At 48.2% G+C, this 23,925-nt stretch overlaps 2 protein-coding genes across 2 annotated transcripts; both read right to left on the bottom strand.

Moving 5' to 3' along the window:
- Positions 1 to 10,505: 10,505 nt before the first annotated feature.
- Positions 10,506 to 11,396, bottom strand: LOC127327427 (membrane protein PM19L-like). Its single transcript, XM_051354200.1, has one exon. The coding sequence runs from the start codon at positions 11,269 to 11,271 to the stop codon at positions 10,732 to 10,734; it is 540 nt and encodes a 179-aa protein (XP_051210160.1). The 5' UTR covers positions 11,272 to 11,396; the 3' UTR covers positions 10,506 to 10,731.
- Positions 11,397 to 15,785: 4,389 nt separating this feature from the next.
- Positions 15,786 to 16,752, bottom strand: LOC127327428 (membrane protein PM19L-like). Its single transcript, XM_051354201.2, has one exon. The coding sequence runs from the start codon at positions 16,631 to 16,633 to the stop codon at positions 16,094 to 16,096; it is 540 nt and encodes a 179-aa protein (XP_051210161.1). The 5' UTR covers positions 16,634 to 16,752; the 3' UTR covers positions 15,786 to 16,093.
- Between the last annotated feature and the right edge of the window lie 7,173 nt (positions 16,753 to 23,925).

Here is a 23,925-nt window from a genome sequence, read left to right as displayed (position 1 = left end):
AACACAACCAAAATACTTTGCCCCAACTTACAGTGAGGTTGTCAATCTCACCGATTTTGCTGAACACAAAGAATTAAACGTATCGAGTGGAAGAGGTGTTTGCAGTAATTAAAGAGAACAAAGCTTACAGTAAGTAAACAGAATAGGATTCCAGTGGTTGAATTTATCAGTGTAAAGGAAAGGACCGGGGTGCACAGTTCACTAGAGGTGTCTCTCCATAAAGATAAATAGCATGCTAGGTGAACAAATTACAGCTGGTAAATTGACAGAATACCGACCATACATGACAAGATGATTACTATGAGATTCGTTTGGGCATTACAACATAATACATAGAGTGTAATCCAACTGCGTCTATGACTAATAATCCACCTTCCGGTTATCGTCCGAACCCCTTCCAGTATTAAGTTGCAAGCAACAAATTATCACATTAAGCAATGTGTGTAAATTAAAAAATAGAATTACCCTAGGATAAAACATTGTTGTTTTCTTCCTAGTAGCAATGACACATCTACAATCTTATAAGTTATTGTCACTCTTCCAGAAACTAGAGACATGAACCTACTATCGAGTATAAATACTCCCTCTTGGAGTCACAAGCATCTACTTTGTCAGAGTATCCACTACCAACGAAGAGCATGGAAGATCAGAAATAACATATGACATGAATATATAATCGATCTCAACATATTATACAATATTCATCGGATCCCACCAAAGACAACATGTAGGATTACATAAGGATGATTTTGATCATGTAGGGCAGCTCACAAGATCTATACATGAGGCACAAATTGGAGAAGACAACCATCTAGCTACTGCTATGGACCAATAGTCCAGGGCTGAACTACTCACGCATCACTTCGGAGGCGGGCATGACGATGTAGATGCCTCTGGTGATGATTTCCCCCTCCGGCAGGGTGCCGGGAAGAGCTTCCGAAACCTCCCGAGCTAGGGTCTGCAATGGCGGCCGCGACGGAACTTTTCGTGGATGGAGGCTCGGGTATTCAGGGTTTTCCCGAGATCGTGAATAAATAGGCGGAGGGCGATGTCGGTGGAGGCCAGGGTGGCCCACATCACCCCTAGGCGCGGGCTAGGGCTAGGCCGCGCCTAGGGCGGGTGTGGCCGCCCTGCTGCCCCTTCGACACCCCTCTGGACTCAGTCTTCGTTACGGAAAAATATTGACTTCGGCTTTTGTTTCGTCCAATTCCGAGAATATTTCCTCTACAACTTTTCTGAAATACAAAACATCTGAAAACTGGGAACTGGCACTGTGGCATCTTGTTAATAGGTTAGTACCGGAAAATGTATAAAAGTGCAACGAAGTATGAGCAAAACATATAGTATAAACTGGTGTAAAACAAGCATGAAGCATCAAAAATTATAGATACGTTTGACACGTATCAGTGGGCCGCATGGGGCTGAATGACACACAAGATTATTTCCGGCCATCTGATGTCCAGGACTGAGTTGCTAATCCAAGACTGAATTTGAGGTTACTTCATGTTTGGTCTTGATTATTTCGGGTTCGGCCTTCGGTTTCGGGTTTTATGCCTAGGGTGAACAAGGAATACTTCCATTCTACCAATCCCACCTACCTAGAGCACAAATTCGGTCACCGCTTTCGTATGTCAAGAAAGTTCTTCTTACCTATTATAGACAGTATGAGGGACTATGACTCGTACTTCAGATGCAATCCAGATGTTGTCGGTAAGCTTGGCTTCACTACATACCAAAAATATTTCGTAGCTATTCGCACGTTTGCATATGGAGTTGCAGGTGATCTTTTTGATGAGTACTTACGATGAGAGAGACCACATGCCTGGTGACGAGGGAATACCTCGGTAATGCCTACGTATTGTAGACTAGGGTTTTTGGGAAGTGCGACGATGGAGATTCCGGGGACGAGATTAGGCACACGACGTACCCAGCTTCGGGTCCCCTCGGTGGAGGATCCCTACGTGCTGCTAGCAATCCACTATATGATCATAGATATATTTACAGGGTGCCACCGTAGGCGGAGCTATGTTGTCTATATTCTGTCTATCTGTTGGCCTCTTTATTTCGGGTGCCCTGGCTAGCTTTATATATGCAACCAGCCTAGGGTTTTACAAGAGTCCTAGTCGACTACTTCTTCGGGTTGCCTTGTTGGGCCTTCTCCATATTGGGCCGAGCCGATCCAGGTATACCAATAATGGGTACCCGAAGGGTATACCCATGTCAGTAGCCCCCGAGTGTCTAGGGAAGTCGAAGACTTGCGTAGAGACTCCAAGCATAATCATCTCCAAAGGCGAGGTCCATGTCGTAGATCATGTGTAGCATAAATGATGTCGACGATTCTCGAAGTTATTTTTCTATCGGGTGCGCGACAGCGCTCCCGATGGGAGTAGCCCCCGAGTCTATGGGTAAGTGTTTGCACTTAGGCATAGACTCAAGTTGTACTACTCGATGAAGAACTTAACTATATTTCTGGAGGACTTGATGAAATCCATGTGCTCCCGATGGGAGTAGGCTCCACTCGAGTCGTAGAATCGAGTTGAGTCTACAAACCTTGATTGTCATAGATGCTGTCGAAATTATTTTTCTATCGGGTGCGCGGCCAGCGCTCCCGATGGGAGTAGCCCCCGAGGCTACAGCCAAGTGTTTGCACTTGGGTGTAGGCTCAACTTGCTTTTAATCGACACCACAATTTTCCTCTTTCTTGTATCTTATCGGGAGGGTGAACAATACTCTCGATAAGAGTAGCCCCCGAGCCTATGGGCAGGTGCTTGCACCTAGGCATAGGCTCAAGTTGTACTACTCGATAAAGAACTTGACTATATTTCTGGGCGTAGCCCCTCTTTTTATCGACTCCAGGCCGTTGCTATTTTTATTTGACATCCATATCTATATTGTACAGGGATAATGGTAATTGGGGCTAGTTCATCTGACGGATCAGGTACTAGTTAACTGCTCTAGTGGCAATCCGCAAAAACCTACTTCAAGATCACATCCCTGGACATGATCCCGGGATACTGGTGTTAACTCGACAGGTGCCGCTTAAGGTCTTACCATTCTGTCGAGTCCCAGTCATGTTTTATCGGGTACCTAACGCGTCCGTTAGGATTTTTCTTCGTATCTGTTGATACGGAAAAAAGTAGCAAACCGACGTTAGAGACGGTGCCACGCCGCTCAGAACGGATCCGGGGTCTTACCTTCGCAGAGTTTTGCGGCATTCAGAGATTATTCGCGACTTTTAGCGCTCTGAGAATATATTGTCGAGTGCCTTGTTCGGCTGATGCAATGACCCATTTTACGGGCTCTTCTATATTTTTCTCGGGCGTGATGAGACAGCCGAATATATTGGATTCTTCTATATTGTCGGGTTCATCACCGATGCTCTTGCTCGGAAGAATATGACGAGTCAATGGACCCGAAGATTTGTCCATCTCTCTCTCTTTTTTTTCCTCCTTGATGAAAATTTCGTTGAGTTCTTTCTTGAAGAAAATTTCTTCGGGTCCTCCTTGAGGACAATTCTTCGGGACCTTCTTGAAGATAATTTTTCGGGACCTCCTTGAAGATAATTCTTCGGGACCTCCTTGAAGATAATTTTTCGGGACCTCCTTGAAGATAATTCTCTGGGACCTCATTGAAGATAATTCTTCGGGTTCATCCTTGGAGACAATTTCCTCGGGTTCTCTCTTGAAGACAATTTCATCGGGTTCTCTCTTGAAGACAATTTCGTCAGGTCCTCCCTGAAGATGATTTCTTTGGGTTCTCTCTTGAAGAAATTTTTGTACGCACAGTTCTTCTTTTTGTCAACCTGAGATGTATAGTGAAGAAGTATGGCGCAGCCCCCGAGTGTCGGGTACGGCGAAAGTAAATGATAATCAACTTTATGCAAATCAAAGGAACACTTAGCTTATTGGCACGATGGAGTCGGCGCGATGAAGTCTTCGAGTGCGGAGAAGAAGTCGAGCCGAAGTAGAAACCAACAAATAGCGAAAATAAACGCCGCCAAATTGTTTGATGAAGAAATAGCCGAGCCCCCGAGCACTTGTTGGCGTAATGTCATGATTGTTTCTTAGACGCCGTGTCACAGTTGTTACTCGGGGCGAAGTCGTTGTCGAGCCCCCGAGTATTATCCGTGTCGCCGAAAGAAGTTGACGGAGTCACAACGGCATATAAGGTGAAACCATTTAAGATGAAACCATTGACAATAATATAATATGGATCCACTGAAAATTTACGCCATTGGAGATGAAATCGTTTGAAGAATAAACCATTAAAGATTACGCCATAAAAAATGAAGCACTGAAGATGAATCCAAGATGAAGTATTTGAGATAAATCCACGTTGAAGATTACGCCATTAACCATGAAGCATATATTGAAGATGAATCCGCCGATATCATAGAGGATGAATCCATTCACCCGAAGAATCCAGTAATAACCATAAAAGATGAATCCGTTGATATCATAGAGGATGAATCCATTGAGCCGGAGAAAATAGTTCCAGTAATAACCATAGAAGATGAATCCATTGACCTGGAAACGCGTCGGGTAATATTGTAGAAGTGAACCAATAATAACCCAAATAAAACCAATCCAGTAATCCAGAGAGAATAAATCCACTGAGCCGAAGAAGATAAATCCACTAAGTCGAAGAAAATAATTCCACTGAGCCGAAGAAAATAATTTCACTCAGCCGGAGAAGATATATCCAGAGCCGAAGAAAAGAAATTCACCAAGTAACCAAGTATATTTGTGGTAACGAAGTAATGGCGCAGCCCTAGTGTTTGGGTGAATTTACTGTAATAATGTAATGGCACCGCCCCCGAGTATTCCTGTGTAGCGGAAGTAAATTATGATTAACTTTCGGAAGAGGAACACTTAGCTTATTTATCGGCTATGGCGGAGCCAACATGAAATTAAGCAGGTCGTTCGGTAGACACTGTCGATGTAGTCGCAAGTATAGCCGAAAGTAGTTGATGAAGATGACGTAGTGGATGTGGCGGATCCGCGATGGATGAGCCCCCAAGTGTGTTGAGCGCCATGGCGAACGGGTCGACGCAGCAGCGGAAGTCGATTTTTTTTTTGCGATCTGCAATTATATTGTAGTGCACAAGCTCGGGCGCAAATAATAGCTTGAGCCGAAAAAAATTTGGCGAAACAAATTTTGCGCAATTGAAAATATAGCACCTGATATAGCACCTGATATAGCACCCGAATTCTCAAAAAAAAATATAGCACCTGATATCTTTTATGTCGGATGACGAGTTGATGATGACCGATTCGATGGACGAGGTCGCGTGACGCAAAAAACACGGACGTAGGCGCGACAGCGGCGTTCTTGGTCCATGTATAGAAGTAGTAGTCGATGATGGTAAACAGTGTCAACATAGCAAAGTCGTTGAAGCTTATTCGGCCGGGAGAAATCGGTGAAACAATTCCCTGTAGTTCGCGCTTCGTGGCCGTGGATTCTCTTCAACTCCAATATTACTCCATTGCCTCAATGGAACATGCAATACAAGATAACCATGCTCAGAAGATTAGATGGCAGTTACTGCCTAAAGAATCAACGAGAGAGACTGTAAAATTAAATAAGAAAGGAATCTGCCAAGGATCAAGTCACGTGGTAGCGCTTTCAATGATGGATGACGCTCCTGTCGGGTAGGATTAAAATTCTTCGGGTGGTTGTGGAGACAGCTGCAAGTGCCATAGGCGCTGCATACCACAGGTTCTCTGATCGATTTTTTTATTCTTTCGCTCTTGCGACTTGATCCAAGCGCCAATCAACGCTGCCGCTCGTGGCTGACCTTGGCCCAGAAAAAATCGAAGCTTGCAGGTACAGCGCACTCCCGCGAAAATTTCAAGTGGTGACGCTTCATACAGATGCGATCAGATGTGATCTGTCCGCCGTTGCCGATGAAGAAAGATCCCGCCCGGATCATAAAATCCATCGCCACGATTCCCACAGATGGCGCCAATTGACGAGGGAATACCTCGACAATGCCTACGTATTGTAGACTAGGGTTTTTGGGAAGAGCGACGATGGAGATTCCGGAGACGAGATTAGGCACATGACGTACCCAGCTTCGGGTCCCCTCGGTGGAGGATCCCTACGTGCTGCTAGCAATCCACTATATGATCATAGATATATTTACAGGGTGCCACCGTAGGCGGAGCTATGTTGTCTATATTCTGTCTATCTGTTGGCCTCTTTATTTCGGGTGCCCTGGCTAGCTTTATATATGCAACCAGCCTAGGGTTTTAGAAGAGTCCTAGTCGACTACTTCTTCGGGTTGACTTGTTGGGCCTTCTCCATATTGGGCCGAGCCGATCCAGGTATACCAATAATGGATACCCGAAGGGTATACCCATGTCACCTGGACCTCAGGTGACCACATGTCTGGACTCGATGTACATGTTTTGCAAAGACGTGATTGCGGTGTTCTGCGATGTTTACTTGAGAGAGCCAAATGTTACTGACACTGCCCGGTTGTTTTCTATCAACGAGGCAAGATGATTTCTGTTGATGATTCAAAGAATATATTGCATGCACTAGGAGCACTGTTCTAAAAATCATCCGAGATTCCGGTTTATCAGCCGATTTATCGTGATTCAAAGATTTTGGCATATCGACCAGTTTATCGCTCCTCCGATATTTCGGCGATTTTATGTATGAGAGCCGATATTTCGCCCGATTTTCACTCTCACGGCTGATATTTCGGCTGATTGTCAGAGAAATTTCAGTGACATTTGGTATGGCGGTCGATATTTTCATCCTATGGTTTTGTAGAATTGTGCATTAGCTCAAATTTTCCATTATTATTGATTCAAATGCAAGGAATCAAGGTAATACTTATGTGCAATGCTTAAATATTATTTTTTGCATCGTATATTATAGAAAATTTAGTGTAAAAAATTAGGATTTACAAAAAAAATAAACCGATAAATGGCTGACCGATAAAATTGATTAATCAGCCGATAAGCGATTAATCTTCATTTTAAGATTGGCCGATAAGTTAAGATTAACGATTTCTTGAACATTGACTAGGAGTGAAATAAGTGTCACTTTGCTTGGCATGGGCAATATATTGGGCATGCCAAGGGATGCACTATCATTTTTATGGCTGTTGCTTCACGTGATCTATAAATTTGGCACTCTTTGTTCAGCATGGAAGGTTCCCGCAATGACATCAACGTCCTCCAGCGCTCCTATATATTTTCTAGGCTTGCTGAAGGCAACACATCAGCAGTAAACTATAAGATCAATGACCATGCATACGATAAGACCTATTACTTAGCAGATGATATCTATCTTGACCAGTCCACACTTATGAAGACAATGCGCACGCTCTTGAAGAATAGAAGAGGAGGTTTTCCAAGCAATAAGAGGCTTACATGAAGGATGTCGAGCAGGTATTTTACATGCTCCAATCTCGATGGGCTATTATTCAACACCTTGCTACAACGTGAAGCGTTGAATCCATCTGAAAGGTGGTGACCGCTTGTGTGATTATTTCAACATAATTGTTGATGGTGATCATGATGATAGCCTTCTTGACCAAGGGTGTCAATTTCAAGGTGAATTAGTTGAACTTAGCCAGCAAAATTTGAGGAGTTTCTTCATGTGCATCGTAAGATCCTTGATCGCGCTTGAGCATCTAGACTCCGTTTCTTGTGAACTATGTTATTTAATTATTGGTCTATAATGAATATAAACTATATTGTTAATGTGACAATACATCAATTTAATTAATTTGGTTATAATATGGTTAGAGGCTATACGTATGCAAGATATGTTAGAAATAGAAAAATTACTTCGTTACAAATAAACAAAAATGCTCTTAGTTCAGTTCGGTAAAGACACTGGTCTCCAAAACTCGACATGGTTAGCGTGATTCTATCTGCGAAAGTGATCACGCGGGTCTCCAAAACCCGATGTCATGTGATCACGCGGTCTCCAAAACCCGATGTCATGTTTCCAAATCGTACGGAGCGTGATTCCATCTATCTTATATCCATAGTAAAACAATTTAATTTGACCTCCTCCGTCTAGAGAAGGTCAACAAAAATATAAACTACTCAATCAGAGATCCAACTGATCTCCACCCCTATATTACAAATATGCAGTAGGTGTTAAGTTTAAGACAATTTCAAATAGAAGAACTTCAATCATTTTGATTTTTTCCACGAATCTTTGACAAGCTGTTTTAGATTAAAATAGAAAAAGTAAGATAAAATGGCAAGGCGGTCTGACAAAAATGAATCGATGTCAAAAATTAAATTGAGCCGCAGCTGAAGATGCCCTTATACCGATGTCAAAAATTAAATTGAGCCGCAGCTAAAGATGCCCTGATACCGCCAAGTCGTATATATATGCACTGTTGTTAGTGCACTGGCTTATGTAAATGATACTATGTTGGTCTCGTTGGATCGATCGATGAAATTGGTAGCTCTATAGATATGCACGTGTTCAGTTCGTATACACCCTGAGCTGTTTAATTACCAAGCTGCTGCATAGCAAATCGCCCAGCTCAAATGGCGAGAGCATGCTGTGGAAACTGGCCATAAGTCGGTAATGCTCGCCCGGCTGCTAATTTGATTTAAGAGCATCTTCAGCCGTCTCCCCAAAGATACTCCCAGAAAGCTTTTTTATCATTCGGATGAACGAAAACGGTCTAGTCGCGCTCCTGGTTTCTCGTTTTCGTGCGACCTTTCATCCGTCCGGGGAGCCCAGGCCATCCCCGGGCGCCTGGGGAGCGCTCCGGATAAAACGAAAGCGCGGGAAACGCCGAGAAAACTTCCCGCGCGGCTGGTGGCCCCAACTTGTCGGCGAGAACCGATCGTCGTCCTCATCGCATCGTCTTCCACGCGCTGTAAAAGCCTGCCGCCGGCTAGTCTTCGCCGGACACACGTAGGTTCCACGCGGCGAGTTAATGCTGTCGCCTCGGTTTTACGCGCGTCGACCTCTATTTATCGCCGAACTACCGCGTCTGGCCGCATTCACCACGCTTCCTGTTCTCACCTTCCCCAATCTTTCCCAATCTCGAGCGAGCAAGCGGCGACCACACAATGGCGACTCAGCGTGGGCGGCGTCCCGATCTCGACGCCCACCAATGGGTCGCCCCGCCCTAGAGGCGGATATCGACGCGGTGCTCGTCACTCTCAGTGACGAGCAGCGCGCGGAGCCGCGCTTCTTCCCCAACAACTACGAGGCGTGGTCCGACTTTTTCCGGCGCAGGTACGAGCGCGAACTCGCCGCTTACGACGGCCCCCTCCTCCTCTGGCTAGGAACAACGCCGCCGGCCACCGCCGGTGGTGGAGCGCGCCTAACCGCACCCTCGCGAATGTGCTCGCGCACATCGAGGGTGGGAACTACCCCCCTCTGGGGATGCCGCCGCCGGAGGTGGCTACCGTGTCGCGCCAACACAGTAGTTCCTGGACGCCGAGGAGGATGGCGCCGTCCTCCTCCTCGTCTGGGTCGAGGTCCGCGTCCAGGTCCGACGGATCGGCGCCTCCGCCGGTCAGCATCAAGAAAGAGCCGGCGTCTCCGGCGACACCGTTCTTCGTCAAGAAGGAGCCAGTGTCTCCACCGCCGACCAGAGGGCGCAGCAGCGGCGTCATCGTCATCCGCGACCAACCCTCCTCTCCATCGCGCGGGCGGAAGAGGAAGACGTCAAAGAAGGAGGCCGCCGCCAACCAGCTCGCCAAGGAGGAGGCCAAGCGCGCCCGAGGACGCCGCGGTGGCGGAGGCGATCGCCAGGTCGCTGAGCGACCTTGTCCCGGTGACAACACGCTCCCCACGGACGCCGCGCTCGAATGGTCCAGGCGTGACTGGGAGCTGCAGGAGGCCGAGCAGCAGCGTCGGATGCTGGACATGCTGCTGTGCGGCAACGCGCCGTCCACGGCAACGAACGCCGCATCCAGGCCCTTTGAGCTGATCAAACTCAACGAGAGCAGCGACGACGACATGTACCGATCGACGCCACCACGCGCCGGTGACCCCGGCCAGGGTTCGAGCCGCTGGTACGAGGCGGCGGCGCCGCCCCAGGACGCCGCCAACTCGAGCGACGACAATGACGGCGGCGACTACACGCCCTTCTACCGCCATTTTGGCATGTAGAAGGCTGCTATTAGTTTAAGTTCATGTTTCCGTTTGGCTATGTACAAATTTTGTCTATATATTTACGAACTCGCCTATATAAATTTTATTTATGTTTGCATGAGTTCCGACTAGTTCGTATTTTGTCAAAAACTTTCATCCATCCTGAGCTCGCAGCTGGAAAAATGGACCTCGAAAATGGACCTCCCTAGAGTAAATTTTCGTCCAATCCAACGTTAACTAGCGCCGGATTTCGGCCTAAGATGATCTAAATTAGACCAAGCTCGTGTACACGTGGGGCGGCCTGTTCAGAACTGCAACACCTTTTTCCCTTCTTTTAGAAGAGTTGACTCATTTCCCTCACATTTCAGATATTGACGATGACAAAGCAGAAAAAGTATGCAAATCAGCACATGGACCGATGCAATCTGATTTTAACTTTAACATGAGAAGCTTGATAAAATTACACACACCCAAGTAGATCTCGTGCATGCACTTCTCCCTCCTTAAATAAGGGAACAGTCGATGAACACAATAGAACACACCATGTATGCATACATACATCTACACTCAACTCACACTCCACACGACACAAACACATACATATCTTATCATCGATCCGTCTAAGCAAACCAAAGCTGATCAGACCCTCGTGGCGGCGGCGGCGGTGCCCATGCCCTTGTTATGGTGGTCGCCATACCCGTGGTCTCCGGCGCCATACCCGCCGGAACCAGCGCCGAACTGGTTCCCGAACAAGCCCATATGCAGCATCATCACGTACAGCAGCTGGGTGAACATCAAGATAATCACGAAGGCCTCCAGCACGCGGAGCCGCCACCCGCGGTACCCGCCGATGTGGATCTCCTTGCACGCCAGCCCGAAGGCCAGCGCCGTGATGGCCCAGGCCACCAGCGCCGACGCGGCGGTGTTGGCGAGGCTGCCCCCGTGCCAGGCGCGCACGTGGTGTACGCCGGCGAGCTTGGAGGCGGCGCCCACCACGCCGGCCAGGATGGCGAAGACGAGGAAGTAGAAGGTGGCGCCGTTTCCGGCGACCCCCGGGTAGTTGGTGGTGCCGTTGATGAAGTGGTTCAGGTTCCAGCTCGCGAAGCCGATGACGATGATGTACATGATCAGGTTCAGGACCAGCAGTGGCGCCACCATGTTCCGCCCCACGCCCGCCATTGCTTATTTGCTTCCTTCTCCCTTCTTGATCGAGCTGGCCTTGATTGGTTAGAGTACTAGGTTCGGGTACGAGAAAATGGAATTGAAAACTGCTAGAGGATGATCGATTGGAATTTGGTAGTGGTTCTGATGAGCTACTGAAGTGGCTGGTAGTGCGATATGTATATAGGGGGTGAGGAATGACACGTGTGACGTGAGGCCTACAGGTGGTGGGACACGTGCCCTACAGTCGGAGTGGGCTTTACTTGGCAGCTGTTTCGAGTAGCCGTGCTAGACTGACACGATGGTTCCAGCAGCATCTCGTGCTCAGCACATCAAACAATGAACACTTTCCCCTCCAGAGCTCTCGCCTCGCTACAGTAGATCGAGGGAGAGACTCCAAAGTTCTTGGTCTCGCCGGCGGATTCGCCGCTCCCCTTCGCCTCCGGTGGCCATGTGGGTACTGTGAGGTGGAGGGGAGCTCCGGATCTGACCGTGCGTGTACATAGTAGGTTAGGTTCCCCGGGCGGCGCTGGCGAGGTGGTGGCGGCGGCGGTGCTCTGGAGTTATGGTGCTGGTGCTCGATCCTCACCTCGGCGGCGCCCTTCGGGGCTCTGCTGGCGAGCTTTCGGCGTTGGTCTCGTGGGTGTGGTCCTGGCGAGGTGGGCTTCACCATCTTGCGAGTTTTGGTCCTCCCGGCTGCTTCCTCGTGCTTGCGTCGGTTGCTCCGTCGGCGCTGGCAAGCTTGTGGAGGACGGGGGCGGTGGTTCTGGTCTCCCAGATCCTCGGCGTCCGTGTACAGGAGTCCAGGCACCTCGTGATGTCGAGGCGTTTCTTCAGCTGCTTCCTCTTCTTCGGCACAAGCTTCTGCAGGCTTTGCTGCTGGCTCCGGCCAGTTGGTCTGGCCTGACTGCCGGCGAGATGCGGGGCGTGTCCCCCGCCGATCTACGGTCAACCTTCTTCAGATCCCGGCGTTTGCGTCGGGTGGAAACTGCGGTGACTTCAACGAGGTTTATTCCTCTTCAGCATCTTTCCGGCAACACAGCTGCGGCCGGCGACGCCTCTTCTTCCGCTCCGGCGAGGTCGACGCGTTGGCTCAGGCGGTGGCAGATCTTGGATGTTCCAGAAGATCCCAAGGGCCTTTTTGTATTTTCAGTTTGTCTAGGGTTCTTTCTGAAGTTTGGGGACAGCTGTCTTTTATCTGGACAGTTCTTGTATTATCTTGTTTTCCTTTCGTAATATATTCCAGATATTAGTATCAAAAAAAAAAAAAAGAAAGAATGAAACCACTTCAAAGAATCTCCTTTCGAATCTACTACGCCTAAAACAATTTCATTTGTACTTTCTCATTGGCTAATGAACAAGAAAGCTTAAAAAGGAATACACACACCCTCAATTATCAAAAGAAAAAAATTGTTGTATATTTGGCTTTGGATTGGTATATCTGGCAACTAGTACAAGCTAACTAGAAGTTTGCAAAAATGTTATGTGAGGGCCACTTTTAGCCATGCTCTTGGAGCTACTATTTTAGCTCAACTTATTAAAATTAAAGTTATTGAAAATTGAGGCAAAATTTGTCAATGCTCTTAAACAATCCCGTATATAGGGGTGGAGATTCCGGTAGAGTTACTCCGATCTTAATTTTTTCCTGGAAGCCGAAGATTCTCGTAGAATTCAGTGACCAACGTTAAGTTAACTCTGATCAATCAGATTTATGACTTAATTACTTGGATCAAACAGGTTTTGTATCGTCACGTATGGGTCTGTACTGCATTGTACTAAAATTTGCAGTACTAAAAATAAATTAGTCCATCGTATATATGAGTGACGAACTGACGATTGGTAGTAAGTAGCGAAAGTACCCTGCAAGGGACGTCCCCTTTCATGTGCACTAATTCAGTATGTTTCATGTGCACTAATTCAGTATGTTTACCTGCAAACTATTTCTTCTCGGATTTTTGAAACACAATGAAACTAGATGATCCCCGCGCCAAAACAATTTAAATCCCACCTCCTGTGCACAGTGTTTCTCTTTCTTGCTTGTATGTTACTCCAAAAAATCTAAATCAAATCTAGTTTGACCAATTTTTTTGGAAAGACCTACGAACAAAATATAATATTTTATGAATATTATATGAGAATATATTTAAAATGATAGTGATTTTGTATTTGAATGTTGATGTTTTTACATATACTATGCTAGACTTTGTCCCGAAGTAAATATAAGATTTATCCATTTGAAAGGAGTAATATAAGCCTTACTCATTGAGAAAATTCAGTCCGGCTTGTGGAGGATCTTCACAAAATTATCCGCGACTTCTGGTGGGGAGATGAGGATGATCGTCGCAAAATGCACTGGCTCGCTTGGGACAAAATAACGCGACCTAAAGCTCAAGGTGGAGTTGGTTTCAGAGATTTGAAAGTCTTCAATCAGGCGCTACTTGCTAGGCAAGCCTGGCGCCTTCTCCAATCTCCCGACAGCTTATGTGCGCGTCTACTTAAGGCAAGATATTATCCATCTGGCAACTTACTAGATACTGCTTTTATTCAAAACCAATCACAGACTTGGCAGGGGATTGTTTATGGACTTGAACTTCTGAAACAAGGCATCATATGGCGTATTGGCTCTGGTTCTAAAGTGAGGATTTTTAGAGATAATTGGCTTCCTCGACCAGGCGCCATGAAAGTCGAAGGAAGGAGGAATAACTCTCGAAGGAGATGGGTTTCCGAGCTCATCAATCCTATCACTAGAACATGGGATGAGGAGGCGATCCGTTCCTGCTGTGCGCCGGCGGATGCTAGGGTCATCCTGTCGATCAAGATACCGGCTAGAGCTTCCGAAGATTTTATTGCATGGAGCGCGGAGAGTAATGGCATTTTTAGTGTGAGATCAGCCTATCGGATTGGTGTGAACCCCATGTTACTACGCCTCTCCCAAGGCCAATCGAGCTCTGAACCTTCTGGGGACCGTTCTATATGGAAGATGGTCTGGGAAGCGCCCGTCCCTCAGAAACTTCGAATTTTTGCTTGGAGGGTAGCCACGGACAGCCTCGCAGTCCTGGCAGGGCTACATAAGCGCATAAACACCGTGAACCCCACATGTTCCATTTGCGGACAGGCTGCCGAAGACAGTCATCATGCGCTAATCAGGTGTACTTTGGCTCGTGCTCTCCGGGATGAAACGAGGAAGCTTTGGCGATTGCCTCCGGAGGAGACCTTTGAGTATAATGGCAAGGAGTGGATACTGCAGCTCCTTTGCAGCATCTCTAAGAGTGACCGGCCTAAGGTTATTTTCCTTCTGTGGCGGGTGTGGCATCACAGGAATAATGTCGTGCATGGGGATGGGAAGGCTTCGATCACAGCTTCGGCGTTGTTCATTGTCAACTATCACCGTTCTTTCCTTGCGGCCCGATATTCTATGAACCAACATAGCTCTGAAGATCCGCTGGCTCATACCAAGTGGATAGCTCCAACAGAGGGGTCGCTGAAGGCCAATGTGGATGCTGGGTGGGATGAGGTATCCAAAAGAGCTGGATTGGGGGTCATCCTTCGTGATCACAAGGGCCAAGTCATTCTTACGGAGTGGAAACATATTCAGTCGTGCGCCAGCGCCGAGGAGGCCGAGCTGCAAGCATGCATTGCTGGGATCAAACACCTTATATCTATTGGATGCGATCAGGCCATTGTTGAATCTGACTGTCTCCGAGCTGTGCAATCTATATCTAGTTCAGGACAGGAGTTGTCGAGTGGCTGGGCACTATGTAATGAAGCTCGGGATCTTATTAGAGTCTTTGGTAGCATATCCATTTGTAAGATAGACCGGGTTAGTAATGGTGCAGCGCATGTGCTGGCACAGTTAGGCAAGTCCGGCTTTGATGGTTTCCTGCGTGGTGAAGCCCCTTCCTGCGTGTCGGAGCTCATCGCCCAGGATTGTAATTGACTTGGCTTCAGGCCAACAGGTTTCTGACGCACTCTTTTCCTTCCAGGGTACCGAAGGGGGCTGGAAGGTTTTTAATGAGGCGGCCTGTTGGTCTTAATATATGGTGGTTATTTCAAAAAAAAAAAAGAAAATTCAGTCCGGCTTCCTGCCTTGCAAAAAATTAATCCGGCTTCCGGGTCCATAGACCCCTCCACCTAAAAAAACATATTTGCAATTGCTAAAAATTCTAACTAAACATTTATATGTACATCTCGACAATTATACAGTTTCGCAAAAATCATATCTTGTATGATCAATGTAGAAGACAAAACATTTCACACAAGCCTCTTTTAGCATCAAATTTCATGAGAAGACTCTGTCCACATTGCATGTGAAAATGTACACTTGATTTTTCGTCCAACATTTTTTCTGAATTTGCGGGTAAGTTGATTCTTCATGGAAATACACGTTGCATGTGAAGATGTACATGATTTCTCATTTAGAATCTTTTAGTTTTCACAAATATATCGAATACGTAATTCAAAACAAATAAAAAATATGCACCCAAGAGCCAAAATCCCATACATTGAATGAAACTAACTTCCACGGACATATGTAATCGCCCCATCTTTTTTATTACTAGCACATCCATACATTTAACTCAAAACATTGCCGGTACACGTCTGCAAATCAGACTCGACCTATCCATCCGATTTCATTGCAACATAATAAGATTAATAAAATTAAACACAGCCAAGTAGATCTTGTACATGCACTACTCCCTAAAGAAAAAAACAGACCATGCACGCACAAACACAACCATGTATGCATACATACATCTACAACTCACGCTCTGCTCCACACACACGCTTACATACGTCGTACTACATCTTATCCGTGATCCGTCCAAGCAAAGCAAGCTTATCAGACCCTCGTGGCGGCGGCGCCGGTGCCCATGCCCTTGTTATGGTGGTCGCCATACCCGTGGTCTCCGGCGCCATAGCCGCCAGAACCAGCACCGAACTGGTTCCCGAACAAACCCATATGCAGCATCATCACGTACAGCAGCTGGGTGAACATCAAGATAATCACGAACGCCTCCAGCACGCGCAGCCGCCACCCACGGTAGCCGCCGATGTGGATCTCCTTGCACGCCAGCCCGAAGGCCAGCGCCGTGATGGCCCACGCCACCAGCGCCGACGCGGCGGTGTTCGCGAGGCTGCCCCCGTGCCAGGCGCGCACGTGGTGTACGCCGGCAAGCTTGGAGGCGGCGCCCACCACGCCGGCCAGGATGGCGAAGAGGAGGAAGTAGAAGGTGGCGCCGTTGCCGGCGACCCCCGGGTAGTTGGTGGTGCCGCTGATGAAGTGGTTCAGGTTCCAGCTCGCGAAGCCGATGACAATGAGGTACATGATCAGGTTCAGGACCAGCAGTGGCGCCACCATGTTCCGCCCCACGCCCGCCATTGCTTCCTTCTTTCTTCTTTTGATCGAGCTGGCCTTGATTGGTTAGAGTACTAGGTTTGGGTACGAGAAAATGGAATTGAAAACTGCTAGAGGATGATCGATTGGAATTTGGTAGTGGTTCTGATGAGCTACTGAAGTGGCTGGTAGTGCGATATGTATATAGGGGGTGAGGAATGACACGTGTGACGTGAGGCCTACAGGTGGTGGGACACGTGCCCTACAGTCGGAGTGGGCTTTACTTGGCAGCTGTGCAGCTGTTTCGAGTAGCCGTGCTAGACTGACGCGATGGTTCCAGCAGCATCTCGTGCTCAGCTCAGAATGAAGCCACTTCAAAGAATCTCCTTTCGAATCTACTAAAACAATTTCATTTGTACTTTCTCATTGGCTAATAAACCAGAAAGATTAAAAAGGAATACACACACCCTCAATTGTCAAAAGAAAAAATTGTTGTATGTTTGGCTTTGGATTGGTATATCTGGCAACTAGTAAAAGCTAAGAGCATCTCCAACAGACGCGCTATATAGGCCGCGCGGTATAAAAACGTTCGATATAGTGCGCGCGGGAGGGAACGCGGCGCTCCAGCAGGCGCGGTAAATGGCGTGGCGCTGTAAAAAAATTAGGGCGCGCGGCGTTTTGCACAAAAGGGAGCGGCATATCTGGCGCGTCGGCTACAGCGCGCGGAAACGCTCGCCCAAGCGCGAAAAGCCAACGGCTGGAAAATTCCTCCCCCCCTGCGCCCGCGCCCTCATTTCCCCACCTACCGCCGGCGCGAAATCCAGCCGCCGCCGGTCGATTCCGCGCCCGCCGCCGCCACGCGCGCCGCGCCGTAGATCCGCGTCGCCCGCACCTCCTCCTGCCAGCAGCGGGCGCTCCGCCACCCTGTGCCGCTCGCGCCGCCGCCAGCGACAAGTTGTGCTCGGCGCTCCTTCTCCGCGGCGCGCCGCCGTCGCGTTCTCCTTCGCGCAGGCGTCGCCATGTCGTCCTCGTCGTCCTCGAGCTTGCTAGCAACATGGCGCGGCCATGGTGCTCGTCCATTTGCTCAGAAGGTATGAACCTCCGCCGGCCGGCCGGCCTCCATTTGCTCACAATAGTTCATAGTGAAGTAATTTTATACATATGTTTGTAGAGTTCGTCATATGATTCATCGGATGACGAGTTCGACCAAGAAAAAGAGGAGAACATATCTATACTATTAGCATACCGCGCCGTTAAGAGGCCAAAATTTGGTGGATCGGTGTTCGGTAGACAGAAGTTGTGGAGAGAAAGGATTGAAGGGCATGAGAAGTTGATGCGGTCGTATTTCAATGAGAATCCGATTTTCCCCGAAAGCTATTTTCGGCGGCGTTTCCGGATGAGTCTCAACTTGTTCAAGCACATTGCAACGGAGGTCACCAAATATGATCGCTTCTTTGAGCAAAGGAGGAATGCCGCCGGAGAACTTGGTCATAGCACATATCAAAAGGTGACCGCCGCCTTGCGTATGTTGGCATATGGTATAGCGGCGGATCTTATTGATGATCATTTGGCCATGGGAGAGAGCACTTCTATCTTGTGTGTGAAGCGCTTTGTCGTTGCAATTGTCAATGTCTTTGGCTCCACATACTTGAGAGCCCCCAATACTCAAGACACGGCAAGACTTTTGGAGATCAACGCCAACCGAGGGTTTCCCGGTATGCTTGGTGATACGTCTCCGACGTATCGATAATTTCTTATGTTCCATGCCACATTATTGATGATATCTACATGTTTTATGCACACTTTATATCGTTTTTATGCGTTTTCCGGAACTAACCTATTGACGAGATGCCGAAGGGCCAGTTGTTGTTTTCTGCTGTTTTTGGTTTCAGAAATCCTAGTAAGGAAATATTCTCGGAATCGGACGAAATCAACGCCCAGCATCTTAGAATCCCCGGAAGCATCCAGAACACTCGAGAGTCGCCAGAGTGGACCCACAGGGGGCCCAGGAGGTAGGCCGGCGCGGCCCAGGCCCTGGCCGCGCCGCCTTATGGTGACACCGCCTCTTCGACCCTCTGACGCCGCCTCTTCGCCTATTTAAGCCCCCTCGACCTAAAACCTCGATACGGAAAAGCCACGGTAGAAAAAACCTTCCAGAGCCGCCGCCATCGCGAAGCCAAGATCTGGGGGACAGGAGTCTCTGTTCCGGCACGCCGCCGGGACGGGGAAGTGCCCCCGGAAGGCTCCTCCATCGACACCACCGCCATCTTCATCACCGCTGCTGTCTCCCATGAGGAGGGAGTAGTTCTCCATCGAGGCTCGGGGCTGTACCGGTAGCTATGTGGTTAATCTCTCTCCTATGTACTTCAATACAATGATCTCATGAGCTGCTTTACATGATTGAGATTCATATGAGTTTTGTATCACTATTCGTCTATGTGCTACTCTAGTGATGTTATTAAAGTACTCTATTCCTCCTGCACGGTGTAATGGTGACAGTGTGTGCATCGTGTAGTACTTGGCGTAGGCTATGATTGTGATCTCTTGTAGATTATGAAGTTAACTATTGCTATGATAGTATTGATGTGATCTATTCCTCCTTTCGTAGCGTGAAGGTGACAGTGTGCATGCTATGTTAGTACTTGGTTTGGTTATGTTGATCTGTCATGCACTCTAAGGTTATTTAAATATGAACATCGAATATTGTGGAGCTTGTTAACTCCGGCATTGAGGGTTCGTGTAATCCTACACAGTTAGTGGTGTTCATCATCCAACAAGAGGGTGTAGAGTCTAGCATCTATCTATTTATTCTGTTATGTGATCAATGTTGAGAGTGTACACTAGTGAAAGTATGATCCCTAGGCCTTGTTTCGAATACTGCTATCGCTGCTTGTTTACTGTTTTACTGCATTTGTACTGTCTGCAATATTACCACCATCAACTACACGCCAGTCCTGGACAGCAAAGCACTTTTCTGGTGTTGTTACTACTGCTCATACTTATTCATACCACCTGTATTTCACTATCTCTTCGCCGAACTAGTGCACCTATTAGGTGTGTTGGGGACACAAGAGACTTCTTGCTTTGTGGTTGCAGGGTTGCTTGAGAGGGATATCTTTGACCTCTTCCTCCCTGAGTTCGATAAACCTTGGGTGATCCACTTAAGGGAAACTTGTTGCTGTTCTACAAACCTCTGCTCTTGGAGGCCCAACACTGTCTACAAGAATAGAAGCACCCGTAGACATCACTTGGTTCTATTGATTGCATGCATTGGAGTTGGAAGAATTGTCCAGCGGCATGGCATGGACAATTCAAAGGCTACAAGAAGGATGCCACTATAGTACTTGAAGCGGTGGCCGACCAAGAGACTTGGATATGGCATGCTTTCTTTGGAATGCCCGGATCTTGCAATGACATCAATGTTCTTCAACGGTCACCACTAATGACAAGACTTGCAATGCGGGAAGGTCCATTGGTGGAGTTTGAAGCAAATGGCCACAAGTACAACTATGGCTACTTCCTCGCCGACGGCATATATCCAAGGTGGCAAACATTTGTGAAGCCAATTATTCAACAAAGAGGTAAGAAGCAAACCCAATTTCACAATGCACAAGCGGCGGCTAGGAAAGATGTAGAGAGATCATTTGGGATTTTGCAAGCCCAATTTGCCATTGTTAGAGGACCGGCTAGATTTTGGGATCAAGAATGCCTTTGGTATATCATGACCGCGTGTGTAATCATGCACAACATGATTATAAGGATGATCGCGGAAAAGATGTGGATCATACCCACTACGACTTGATGGGGGTTCCCGTGCAAGTGAGGAGATCCGCACATAGGATTGCCCGATTCATTGCCTCATACCATGCCATTCGGTGCAACGACACACATGATGAGCTTCAAAAAGATCTCATGGAAGAATGGTGGAATTGGAATGGACAACAATAGTTGCATATTTGTTGTATTTGTTTGTAAACTATGTGTTGTATTGTCTGAAAACCATGTTGTAGTGTTGTATGTTGGACGTGTTGTATTTGGTGTGAAGTATTGTTGTCAACAATGTATTGTATTTGGATGGTACAATTTATTTGTGAATTTTTATATATTGTTTGATCTTGTTGGATGCATACTTGTGGGTGTTTGTTGTTTGCGCCGCGCCCGCGTGCTGCAAAATGGCGCGTCCGGCGGAGGTGACATTTTACCGCGCCAACGCGCGCTGCAAAATGGCGCACCCGGCGGGGGAGAAATCGCTCCGGCGCGCGGCATCGGTTTACAGCGCGCATAATCGGAGGTTTAGCGCGCCGCGATATAGCGCGCCTGCTGGAGATGCTCTAACTAGCAAGTTTGCAAAAATGTTATGTGAGGGCCACTTTTAGCCATGCTCTTGGAGCTACTATTTTAGCTTAACTTATTAAAATGAAAGTTATTAAAAATTGAGGCAAAAATTGTCAATGCTCTTAAACAATCCCGTATATAGGAGTGGAGATTCCGGTAGAGTTACTCCGATCTAATTTTTTTCCTGGAAGCCGAAGATTCTGTTATCACCAGAATTTGACCGAGTCAGAGGTGGGCCGCGATCAAGATGGATTTGAAGAATATACATAGAAGAATTACGTGAATAGGCCTTACATGCAAAGATTGGGCTAGTTGGCCCGTGTATCTGTAACATAGTAGGATACGTGTCGTTTAGGTAGAGTTTGTCTCGTGCATGGTGGGGATTATTCCCACGTTAGGAAGTCCCCTGGACTATAAATATGTATCTAGGGTTTATGGAATAAACAACAACCAACGTTCAACCAACAAATCAATCTCGGCGCATCGCCAACTCCTTCGTCTCGAGGGTTTCTACCGGTAAGCATCATGCTGCCTAGATCGCATCTTGCGATCTAGGCAGCAGAAGCTTTATGTTGTTCATGCGTTGCTCGTACTGAAGCCTTTTTGATGGCGAGCAACGTAGTTATCTTAGATATGTTATGGTTAGCATTGTTCTTCGTATTACATGCTATCGTAGTGCAACCCTTGCATATCTAGCCGCCCTCACATCTATCTTAGGTGTGGGGGCGGCACCCCGCTTGATCATTATTTAGTAGATCCGATCCGTTACGGTTGCTCCTTGTTCTTCAAGGATTAGTTTAATATCTGCAATAGTTAGGCCTTACAAAGGGTTGGAGGATCCAGCGGCACGTAGGGTGTCGTTTGCTAGTCCTAGACAGGATGTTCCGGGGATCAACCTCGTGTTGGTTTTTAGGCCTTGTCTAGGATCGGCTTACGATCACCGTGCGTGGCCGCGAGGCCCAATCGTGAGTAGGATGATCCGATTATGCGATGAAAACCCTAAATCGTCGTAGATCGTTTTAGCTTTATCTTGATCAAGCAGGACCACCATATATTCGTGCACCTCGTACGAATCATGGGTGGATCGGCTCCTTGAGCCGATTCACAGGATAACCTGAGAGCCGATCGAGGCTCGTATTTAATGTTTACGTGTATGCCATGCAGGAAACTAAGCGAGGCATCTCCATCACCTTCCTGACCAGGTATAGGTCAGGTGGCACGCCCTTGCATCAGCATCGGACGTGTGTACCAGAGGCTTTGCGGGCCGTCGCTCGGAGGGACCAGGGCCAGCCGCAGCCCTAAGTTGTTCCCGGCTCTACTGTGTTGCCCGTCGCTGCCCGCCGGTGGGTTTTGACCGCAACACATTCTGGCACGCCCGGTGGGACAAGTTTCTTCATCAACCACATCGCCATCTACATCTGAGATGGCGGACGGCACTCCAGTCACGTACGAGGATCTGACCGACGAGCTCAAGAAGAAGTATGACGAAGTCAAAGCAATCCTCGAGGCCGACCTCATCGGCTCTTTTCACAGAACCCGTTCACATGGCATCAGGTGGAAGGGGTTCACGCCTGATGGTGCACTCGATGGGATAGACCTCTCTGCCCCGTCAGAAGAACGCACCAGTCCCTGCGGCGGAGATCAACTACTTGGTGGCTCACTCGCTACACCGCCACTCGAGAACCTGGTAAACACGTTGGAGCGTGTCGCTCTTCGCGTGATCCGGGAGATCATGAGGCACCAGTACTCGCCGTCAGGACCAGCTCTCGGGACGCATCAAGGAGAGTTGCCACTCCAGTCCCGTCCACCGCTGCCATTTGCGTTGGCAGCACCAGAAGTGCCGAATTCACCGGCATTCATCGTCTACAAGATCGGTGGTGACCCTAGTGACTGCCAGTTCTTGCATGAGGCGCCTAAGGAGATCCCTCACGGGTACATGTGCACGTATGTGCGATTGCGATGGCGGGCGCTCACAAACCAGGCCACAACATCGGGGACTTGGGAAAACGGGAGGAACGTCGGCGACAGATCTTGAGAAGCGAGACGTGGCTAACTAAATATGCCACCCCGACGAACCTTCGAGCTCAGCTCCTGCAGTTGGCTCGAGCTGGAAAAGCAAGCATGGCTGGCTAAGTACGCCACCCCGGCGAATCTTCAGAGTTCAACTCCTGCAGCCAGAAAGGCGGATCAGATCGATACCATGCGAGAGACAAGTTCGGCATGGTGCCGAAAGGAGGGCAATCGGCTATTCCAAGCCGTACCCAGCAGTACGAGTTGATCCCGCTGCCACCTAAATATCAGCTCCCGATTTCTCCAAATTCGATGGATCGGATGGTTCCAGCTCCATCGAGCATGTGAGCCGATATTTGGCACAGCTAGGAACGGCCTCGATGTCGGATCCACTACGCGTGAGGTTCTTCTCACGGTCCCTCACGGGATCGGCTTTCGGGTGGTACACCTCGTTGCCACCGGACTCGATCCGGACTTGGAAGCGATTGGAAGAACAGTTCCATACGCAGTACCATTCGGAGGCTTCCGAGTCTGGCCTTGCCGATCTAGCACAAATACGTCGAAGCGTGGAGAAAGCGTGACAGAATACATCCAGCGCTTCAGAATCTTAGGAACCGATGTTATTCGGTTCGTGTGGTGAAAAGGAAGCGATCGAGTTGGCGATGGCGGGCCTTGCAGCACCGCTCAAGGACATGGCCTCCCAAGCGAGACTACCCCTCAGCAGCGCACATGGTTCGAAGCTGTCGGCATATGAACGGCGCCACCGGACTTGTACCAGGACAAATTCAAGCGTGCGATAGTCCTGGTCGAGGCGGAAGGAAGACGAAGTTTCTGCGGGAGATCAAGAGGTAGCGGTGGCTGAATGGACTCGGGGGGCAACCCCCGTGTCTTGCAAATGGGTTAAGCCACCAGGTCCGCCCAGGGGGTTTGATTTTGACGTGACCAAAACTGAGCAAATCTTCGACCTCCTACTCAAGGAGAAGCAGTGAAGA

Source organism: Lolium perenne, chromosome 1 (genome assembly GCF_019359855.2).
Source record: "Lolium perenne isolate Kyuss_39 chromosome 1, Kyuss_2.0, whole genome shotgun sequence".
In the NCBI taxonomy this organism is placed as follows: Eukaryota; Viridiplantae; Streptophyta; class Magnoliopsida; order Poales; family Poaceae; genus Lolium; species Lolium perenne.
This window is presented reverse-complemented; position numbering and strand designations above follow the sequence as displayed.